This window comes from Alexandromys fortis, unplaced genomic scaffold (assembly GCF_014885135.2).
Source record: "Alexandromys fortis isolate MF-2015 unplaced genomic scaffold, M_Fortis_MF-2015_v1.1 scaffold_227, whole genome shotgun sequence".
Classification (NCBI taxonomy): Eukaryota; Metazoa; Chordata; class Mammalia; order Rodentia; family Cricetidae; genus Alexandromys; species Alexandromys fortis.
The window spans coordinates 154,688-165,185 of NW_026068109.1; the positions used below are offsets into that span (position 1 = coordinate 154,688).

Genomic DNA, 10,498 nt, shown 5'->3' on the forward strand with positions numbered 1-10,498 from the left:
GACTAGAGCCTTGTGAAGGAGGAAGGGTAAAGGTAAGGAAATGCCACTCACACAGAACACAAGATGACTACTAAAGTTACATGGCAGGAGAAAACTTGGAAGCCTGGGAGTGGACACCTGGAGCAAGACCAATTTAGAGATGACCAGCACCATTAGAGGCCTTAAATGTTCCTTTGATATTCCTGATGTGTGGGCTAGGACAAGTGATAAAAAAGCCTGAAAGGATGGGAAAAAATGTATAGCTTGATAAAAACAAAACATTGCACCAGACAGATGACTAAGCAGGTAAAGTGTCTGAAACTTGAGCCCAATTCCCAGAACCACATAAAAGCTGGAAAGAAGTGACCTCAGAGAGTTCCCCTTTGACCTCCTCACATTCACCATGGTGGGTTACATGTCTAAGCAATGGCCCAGATATAAGAAGGTCCAAGGGAAAAGCTATTGTTTTTTGCTTTCTTGCCTCTGCCCGTGCAGAAGTGTGTAACTAGCCTACGGCTGCTACCACCACCACCACCACCACCCTTAATTTTAACTACAAATCCCCCCTGAAACCTCAAGAAAGAAAACATAATAAAGAGTACGTTATTTGTCTGAGTAACAAATACATCCCCAAGATGAAGCCGGATGATGGTGGAGCACACTTTTAATTCTAGTATTCAGGAGGCAGAGGCAGGTGGATCTCTGTGAGTTCAATGACAGCCTGGTCTACAGAGCTAGTTCCAGAACAGCCAAGGCTACACAAAGAAACCGTCTTAAAAAAACAAACAAAACAAAACAAACAAAAAACTATGTTGATTTAAAAAAATCCTGAAAACAGATTTTCCAAAAAGTATGTGTATAATAAACAGTGTGTAAGCCAGGTAGGTTTAATGCCAGCACTTCGGAAGCACTGGCAGCCAGATCAGTTTGAGGCCACCTTGGTCTACACAGCAAATTTCAGGCCAGTCAGAGCTATACAGTGAGACCGCTCTTTACCAAAGCAAGCAGGGTGAGGTGGTATACCCTTTAATCCCAGCATTTGGGAAGTAGAAGCAGGATCTCAAAAACAGTTGATCTATATAAATTCCAGGCCACAATGAGACTGACTCAAAATAAGTAAAAATAAGAGACATCTCTTGTGGAGGACAGGCAGGCAGACACAGGACTGACCTCCAAAATATACAAAAAACTCAAGAAATTTGACATCAAAGAATAAATAATCCAATAAAAAAATGTGCAAACCTAAACAGAGAACTCTCAACAGAGGAATCTAAAATGGCTGAAAGATAATTACGGAAATGCTCAACATCCTTAGTCATCAGAGACATGCAAATCAAAACAACTCGGAGATTCCATCTTACACCTATAAGAATGGCCAAGATCAAAAGCACTGATGACAATTTATGCGGGAGAGGTTGAGGGGTAAGGGGAACACTCCTAATTGCTGGTGGGAGTGCAAACTTGTACAGCCCCTTTGGATATCAATACGGCAATTTCTCAGAAAATTAGGAAACAATCTACCTTAAGACTCAGCAATAATACTGCTGTTGGGTATATACCCAAAGGATGCTCAATCATAGCACAAGGACATGTGCTCAACTATGCTTATAGCAGCACTATTTGTCATAGCCAGACCCTAGAAACAACCTAGATGCCCCTCAATCAAAGAATAGATAAAGAAAATGTAATACATTTGCATAATGGAATATTACTCAGCGGTAAAAATCAATGACATCTTGAAAGTTGCATACAAATAGATGGATCTAGAAAAACCATATTGAATGAGGTAACCTAGACCCAGAAAGACAAAATATGAACTCACTCATAAGTGGCTTCTAGACATAAAGCAAAGAAAAAAAACCAACCTACAGTCTACAATCTCAAATAACCTAGAAGAACAAAGAGGAACCTAAGAGAGACATACATGGATGTAGGAAGGAGAAAAAAAGACCTCCTGAGTAAATTGAAACTATGGGGGTCATAAGAGAGGGAAGAAGAAGAGGGGCAGGAAAGGAGGGGAACAGAGAAAAATGTGTAGCTCAATAGAAACAATTTGAAAACAAGAGATGTGCATGTATAAGACCTCCCTATCACCATGAGAGAGCTGTGAAGTTTTCAAAATGATTCATTAATGACTTATGCGCAAAACATGAAGACAAATGCTACAAAATATATAGAACTGAGCTGCCTCAAGAGAGAAGCCGCCTGTCTGACACTCTGAAACTGCATACAGGCCAGGCAATGGTAGTGCACATCTTTAATCCTAGCACTCAGGAGGCAGAGGCAGGCAGATCTATCTCTGTGAGTTCAAGGCCACCCTGGTCTACTAGAGCTAGTTCCAGAAAAGGCTCCAAAGCTACAGAGAAACCCTGCCTCAAAATACCAAAAAACAGGCAGAAATGGCACACAACTTTTAATCTCAGCACTCGGAAGGCAGAAGCAGGCAGATCTCTGTGAGTTTGGGGCCAGCCTGGTCTACAGAGTGAATTCCAGGACAGCCAGGGCTAGATGGAGAAACCCTGTCTCAAAAAACAAACCAACAAAAAAACAAAACAAAAGCAGGTATTTGAACAATATTTGATATTTTAAAAGACTTATTTTTATGTTATATGTATGAGTGTTCTGCATATATGTATGCCTGTACACCACATACATGTAGTGCTCTCAGGGACCAGAGAGGGTGTCAAGAGCCCCTGAGACTGGAGGTATTAAGTGTGTTATGGCTGGAACTTGCTTACTGAAGCCCCACATGAGCCAGACACCAGGTAAAAGCTCTACACTATTATCCAGATATAGAGATGGATTAGAGAACCTTTCTATACTGCAAGTAAACTTCAACTCAGTGTGCACCAGGCACTTGCTCAAATCACAGCCTAGTAAGCAGCAGACCTTAATGTTCAAAGTCAGTGAAAGAGAAAAAGTAATCACTCCTACATTTTATCAGACTCAAGATCTAGAAATACAGGGAACATAAGCAGATGACACCTGGGGGGACAGCTGACAAAATCCAGACTCTTGAAACCTATGGGATAACAACTTTTTCTTCAACAAACAAGTTTCAAGAAAAAGATAAAAGCAGGAAAGAGACACTTTGTAACCAATAGCTTTAAATAGGTTTAACTTAGAGCTTGGTATGCTGAACAAGCTATGAAGTGTAGACACACACCATACTCCAGGCAACCTGCTTTCCACAGTAACATAACATCTTATAGGGTCTTATGGAGGTTTGGGATTCCCTATTTCTCAGTAGCATTTCTTCTCATTAATTTCTTCTGATCAGCAATTACTGTTCATGACAAACTCTAAAGGACTTTGCCATCACAAGCCACCTCAATCTATGTAATCTGTACACTTTTGTCTCTGAAGGAGAATCAAGGAGTGATCTCAAAGGAAGCCCAAGGACATACCTTACGGGTGATTGCATAGTGTCCTTTGAGCTCATGTAGGGCCCACTTGATGTCCTGGCTGCTGAGCATCTTGAAATCAGCCATCAAGAGGTCAGCAGCTTGGATGAAGCATCGTTGGTCAAGTGGAGTCAATTTGGAATAGTCAAAAAAGTCTATTTTAGGCAACTGAAATGAGACAAAAAGCATAAAGTTAGAGATGAGAGTATATTGCTCCACAAGGAATAACAGGAGCTGGAGAGAAGGTTCAACAGTTAAGAGCAATTGCTGTTCTTCCAGAGGAGAGGGGTTTGATTACAGGACACATACCAGACAACTCAGTTTCAGGGAATCTAATGCTAACTTCTAGTCCCCATGGATAACTTCATTCGCACCATGGTATATACATTTATACACAACCATTTCCCAACCCGCAAAAAATAACAAATAAGTATTCAATCCCACTTAAAATAGAGAAGCAGGTGCATCTCTGAATTCCAGGCCAGCCTGGTCTACAGAACTAGTTCTAGGACAGCTACACAGTGAAATCTTGTCTCAAAAATTCTAACCAAAAATAAATAAATAAATAAATATTTTAAAAAGTATATATTATAGGAAAGAATCTTGTTTATTCTCAAAATTATTCTATAAGGAGGTGACCAAACTGAAACAAAATGAAGAAGTGGTGGATAATCTTGGACATGGTGGTAAATGTCTGTAATTCTGGCACTCAGAAGGCTGAGGCAGGGGATGATGAGTCCAAGACCAGCTGAGGCAACACATTAAGAACTCATCTCTCAGTCGACAGTGGTGGCACACGCCTTTAATCCCAGCACTTGGGAGGCAAAGGCAGGCGGATCTCTGTTTGAGTTTGAGGCCAGCCTGGTCTACAAGAACTGGTTCCAGGAAAGGCTCCAAAGCTACAGAGAAACTCTGCCTCGAACCCCCCACTTAAAAAAAAAAAAGGACTCATCTCTCTCAGGGGGAACTAAAACATACCCCCTCAAAAAAAAAAAATATATATATATATAAAATGAACTGTCTCCTTGGCCGTAGAAACTTGAGCATGGGAGTTCAATAATGTCCCGCAGACATTATACACCTTCCTTCCTTCTAGTCCAGGTTGCTTATTTTAATTTTATATATTACATATATACACACACATATGTATGTCTATTCATATACATATATATATTCTCAACATTATCTTAGATCAATTTTTGGCTAAGAATTAAAGTTTTGAAACTTCTGACATCCTGACATGGGATGTGGCTCAATAGGTTGAACACAAATGTTGTAAGGATAGCTATCTGCAAGCTTAAGTATTCGCAGGGAAGTGTAGCAATGCTTTTGCAGTATTCTAATAAGTGGAGATTGAAGACAGAGATATTAAGAGTGGATAATAAAATTTTTATAGTACTAGTGGTAAATATACCAACAATTCATGCGAAGTATTTCAATTTTTATACAACTGCAAAATATTAAGAAAAACAAACTAGCTAGGATGTCATGGAGCATGCCTTTAATCCCAGTACTCAGGAGGCAGAGGCAGGCGATCTCTGTGAGTTCAGGCCAGCCTGGTCTACAGAGTGAGTTCCAGGACAGCCAGAGCTATGCAGAGCAATCCTAAATCCTGTCTTAAAAAAGAAAAAAATAAAAAGATAGTAAGATTAAAAAAACAAACTACGGGGGCTGGAGNGCATACATATAGACAGAATATTGTATACATGATAAATAAATATTTAAAAAAAAAAAAAAAAAAACTACGGACACTTGCCTTCACATCATCCTGGCTGGCGAGCAGGCTGCTGCTGGGGTGGATAATAATTCGGTCTTCTCTCTTTGGATAATCTGGGTTTTCCAGAAGAAAATTACAAAGTCTGCAAAAATCCCCACACAATGTTACTTTCATTACTCCTAGAACTTTCTAAATCCCATGCTTACCCAGAGTCATATGAAATATTTTTTTAAAAAAAGCCTCTAGTTAGAGTTATCAAGGATTTAAGATATACCAGTGTTGGCACACTCCTGTAATCCTTATACTCAGAGGGTTGAGACAGGAGGGTCTCAAATATGATACTGCTTCAGTTTAAAAGGAAAGGAAAGAAAAAGAATAAAGATGCTGTACCCCAGAAAAACTAAACAAGTAAGACAGCCACATCAGGTTTCTAGTTTCACTTTGCTTGATGTGGTGGTACACATGTAAAAGCCCAGGATTCAGGAAGGCTGGAGCAGAAGACTCTAAAGTCATAGCCAGCTGAGGCTGCACAGCAGGACTCTAGCTGGAACAGAACAAAAACAATGAGCACACTGACAAATGCAGACTCCTCTGAGCTTTCTCTATGATAGGAAGTCACTGAAATGACTTAAACTGCATGGAACAAGAGAATATAGAAGGAAAGTAGCTAATAAAAGAACTATGAGCGCTGGGTGGTGGTGATGCCTTTAATCCCAGCACTTGGGAGACAGAAGCAGGTGGATCTCTGTGAGTTTGAGGCTAGCCTGGTCTATACAGCGAGTTGCAGGACAGTTAGGACTACACAGAGAAGCCCTGTCTTGAAAAACAAACAAAAAAGAAAACAATAAGCATATCAACAGGAGTAAATGTTGTGGAATATTTGTACACTGTGTGAAGACACTTGTTATCATTACTGAAATAAAAAGCTAAATGGCCAATAGCTAGGTGGAACTTTTAGACAGAGAGAACTCTGGGAAGAAGAAAGGTGGTATCACCAGCCAGACATAGAGGAAGCAGGATAGGCAGTATGGAGATGCTTTATGGAAGAACATAGATTTAAAAATATTGGTTAATTTAAGTTATAAGAACTAGATAGGAGGCCGGGCGGTGGTGGCGCACGCCTTTAATCCCAGCACTCGGGAGGCAGAGGCAGGCGGATCTCTGTGAGTTCCAGGCCAGCCTGGTCTACAAGAGCTAGTCCAGGACAGGTACCAAAGCTACAGAGAAACCCTGTCTCGAAAAAACAAAACAAAACCAAACCAAAAAAAAAAAAAGAGCAAGATAGGAAGAAGTCTAAGGTAGGCCAAACTTTTTTGACTACTAAGTCTCCATGTCCTTATTTGTGAGTTGGAGGTCACAAAAAGAAAAATCCAACTACAAGAAAGTGTGTATTCACACTCATAAACACATTTACTATGAGATTTAGTTGTTGCGCAAATAAATGAACCCTGAGACATCAATTCTCTTTATAAGACTTGGTAATGCAAGACTGACTATGTGAGTCAGGCTCAGCTTATTAGCTAACTCTAAGACTGATGAGCAGACCATATCTTTCTTCTTAGACAGATCCTCTATATACCAAACTTATGAGGCTTTCTCTATTCACTGAAGAATATTAATTCTCCACATCACTGTTGGAGTACTTCAAGATAAGATGAGGTAGTACAAGCTAATTCACAATGACACATAAATGTAAAAACTCAAGCAAAGTCAACTATCCAGGCTCTTCATCCAGTAACCAAGCCAAACCAGAAGGCTGGGCAGAGGAAGGTACAGCAGTGGTGAATAGGGCTCAGTAGCAAAAGAAAGTGTCAGCTAATAGGGAATCAGGATTTTCTTTGTGTTCTCCTCTCCTTGCTTGGGCATATTTGTAGGACAATCCCTTCTCTTAAAAACTCTCACCCAGTTTCTTTCTTGCCCAATGTCAGTAGTGTATCCCTGAACAGTATGACAGATGTTCCCCATTTTACCCAGGTGCCAATGGATTTACCTAAAAGAGGTAACATACATAAGGGGCATTGACAAGCTGGGTGTAGTTGCATACACTGTTGATCTCAGCACTCAGGAAGCAGAGGAAGGTTGAATAGCCCATCCAGGGCTACATAGTAAGACGCTGTCTCAAAAAATAAATCAGAGGATCATTAAAGAGACATAGAAACTAGCTGCAAGCATCTCTTCCAAGTCTGATCCAGGGCCTTTTTTCCCCAGTTTCAGAAAAGGACAAATGCCTTATGATTTCAGAGTTAAGAGATGCCTAGAATAATCTAATTTCCTGAGACTGAAATAATGGTGATCTTGGGGGCTAGGAGAGGGGATGAGGAAGTGTTCAAAGAATAGCGTCTCAGTTTGAGATAATACAATTTCTGGAGATCAACATTTGAAAGGTCTACATAATAATGAGAAATGTGTTTAATGACATCCAAGTGTATGGTTAAAAATGGAAAAAACATTACCTGTATTTTACCACCAGAAAGAGAGAGAAAGCATGGTAGAATACTTACACATTCAAATCATAGTAATTCTTCAAATGAATTATCTCTTTAACATATCCATTTGCTACATCTGGAAATCTTGCTTCCTACAAAGTAGTAAACAGTACTTATATTTTGTTCCTTATAATGGTTCTGGAAGGCAATAAAACTGTACAGCAAAAAGTATATAGAATGCCTAAAGACCAGAGAACAGCTGTAAAGCAGTTCTGTGCCTGGCTTAAAAGCAGCCCTTAGTTCCCAGGTTAGAGAGAACAGATGAGGACTTAGAGGTCATCTACCCAGTCTCACTTTATAGCTCCAGTCTTCATTCTTCCAATAACTACTGAGTATGAGGAAGGCACAATCCCCTGCCTGCCTTCAAGGACACACTTCACAATGTCAAAAAGACATGGCAAATCAGGATTAAGAAACCCAGGAAAAGCAACAAGCAGAAAACTGGTTTTCTGACCCCAGAAAACAAATACCTGCTTTGCTCTTTACTATAGGTATCCTCCAGAATCGTGGCTATTAAAATGACTGATGCACTGGAAGTACAATTTGTTGCTTCACTCAGTTGCCAGAGACTTAAATGTAAATACCCACAGGGGCTAGCTAGTGCTGCTGTATTAGATGGCCTAGATCTAGGAAATCCATTAAATAGGAGTTTACAGGAATGCCAGCACCAGACACCATGATATACAGCTAGCACCAAGAGCAATTCTTGAAGGTAGAGTGTACAGTCTGGGCTGCAGGTTTTAGAGGTTATCTGCATCCTTTCTAGATATATACTTCTTAGGAAAATAAAGTTTACACAAAGCATATCTTTGTTTACTGCAATGACAGAAAACAAGAGAACAGTAAAGAGGATTACTAGTACAGTATTATTTAAATCATAATTTAAAAAAAATTAAACTTACTGTTTCTTTAACTAATAGTGTAATAAGTTCTTGATCTCCTTCAGCAGCTTCTTGTTCCCACATGTTTTCCAAATTAGCCTGCTGAGATCCTGGAAGGGGGAAAGCTGGTCCAGGGTCTTCATCAATTGCTAACTGCTGGTCTTCAAGTTCTCCTAGAGGATGGGCTGGCTGAGGAGAAGCAGGGCCTGGAATCCCCTCCTGCTGAGGTTCTGGCCTTGGAAAAGCTGGCTCTGGGAAATCATGGCGGAAGAACATTGGGCCCAATTCTGCTTCCGAATGTCGCTCTTGGGGCACAACCTGATTTGTTCTCTCCTGAGGCTGTGGATTCAGAGCCTGGAAGTATGGATGGTCCAGCCAGTATGCTTCTTCGATTACTTGGTCATCTACTGAGGCAGTTGACTCTCCAGGATTTGATAAGAGATCTGTCTCTGAGTCTTCAGATGATTGGTTCTGAGCTTTCAAAGGCTCACTTTTTGGGAAAAGAATGACATTTTCTCCCACTATAATGACTTTCTGCTCCAATTTGGGGTTGACAATGTTGTTTGCTGTCTGCTTATTGCTCGGTCCAGGTTTGGTTTCTCCTTTTTTGCTACTCCCAAGATCCAGAAATTGACCGTATTCATCCTCAGAATCATCCTGTGCCCCAGAATCAAACAGTGAGTCATTACAAAAGGAAAAATAGCTGTGGGGATCTGCTTCACAGTTTTCTCTAGACTTTCTAGGCCTTTCTTCTCCCAATCTGTTCAGATCTTGCCACTGGGCAGCTGGTTTGATGAGATTGGGTCGGGATGTCTGAGGTTTATGTTTCTAAGAAAAAGATAAAATTTTAATAATAAAATTTCTTTCCTGTATCTATGCCTGCTTCTGAACTTACAGTGAAAGGAGAGGAAAGAAACAAAACTAGAAGCATCCCCTGAGAAAAAATACTATCTTTTCTTTAAGGTAGGGAGGATCTCACTATGTACTCACAGCTGGTCTCTAACCATAGAGATCCATCCACCTGCTACACCTTCTAGGTGTTGGAGATGGCTTTACTCAGGTGAAGTATCTGACACAAGCACAAGTTTAATGCCCAGCGCATGTGTGTGATACCAAAGAGAAAGAGACAGGCAGATTGCAATGGCCTCCTGGCCAAAATGGTGAGTTCTGGGTTCACTGAGAGACAAAATCAAAAACATTAGGTAGAAAACAACAAAGAAGACAGTAATCCCTAAAGTCTCCATATGCGTATGTGTGCCCACTTGTCTATGCATGTCTATGCATACAACACACATACAAAATGCTCACTGGTAAGTTGTAAATCAAACCATAAAAATCAGTATTATCAAAACACACAAAAAAATCAGTAGCCAGGCGGTGGTGGCGCAGGCCTTTAATCCCAGCACTCCGAAGGCAGAGGCAGGCGGATCTTTGTGATTTCAAAGCCAGCCTGGTCTACAAGAGCTAGTTCTAGGACAGGCTCCAAAGCTACAAAGAAACCATCTCTCGAAATACCAAAAAAAAAAAAAAAAAAAAAAAAAAAAGGTAAAACTAGTAGGAATGTAAAATGGCATAGCTGTTGGCAGAACAATTTCTGAGTGATTCAGCAACTCTACTTCTTAGCATATACAAATAGAAATAAAAATATACAGTCCACACACAAACCTTTACATGAATATTTACAACAGAACTATACATTATTCATGGGAGTCAAAAAGTACAATTTAAATGACCGTCATCTGTTCTAAAATATTCTAAATGTTAATGTTCTGAAATCAAATTGTGGACATATCTGTATAATTCTTAATTTACACTAAAAGCACTTGTGTAGACTAAAAGCATGCATAATAGGCCTGCAGTCATTAAGCTGTAATGTGATGTAATAAGAGGATAAAGATGCAGCTGGGTTGTGGTGACACACACCTTTAATCCCAGCCCTCAGACACAGAGAAAAATGGATCTCTCTGAGTTTGAGGCCAGCCTGGTCTACAGAGTGAGTTCCAGAAAATCCAAAGTTGCTAAACAGAAAAA

General features: G+C 40.1%; 1 protein-coding gene across 2 annotated transcripts in view; it reads right to left on the reverse strand.

Moving 5' to 3' along the window:
• Rnf216 (ring finger protein 216) overlaps positions 1–10,498 on the reverse strand; it is a 128,343-nt gene that overhangs the window by 79,989 nt on the left and 37,856 nt on the right. Inside the window, exons 4-7 of one of the 2 annotated variants that reach the window (XM_050124391.1) lie at positions 8,489–9,124; positions 7,602–7,678; positions 5,140–5,242; positions 3,387–3,551 (exon numbers count right to left, since the gene is read on the reverse strand). In XM_050124391.1, coding sequence (XP_049980348.1) covers positions 3,387–3,551; positions 5,140–5,242; positions 7,602–7,678; positions 8,489–9,124 — 981 coding nt within the window. Of the gene's footprint in view, positions 1–3,386; positions 3,552–5,139; positions 5,243–7,601; positions 7,679–8,488; positions 9,296–10,498 lie in introns of both variants that reach the window. The other variant, XM_050124389.1, reaches the window with a different exon arrangement.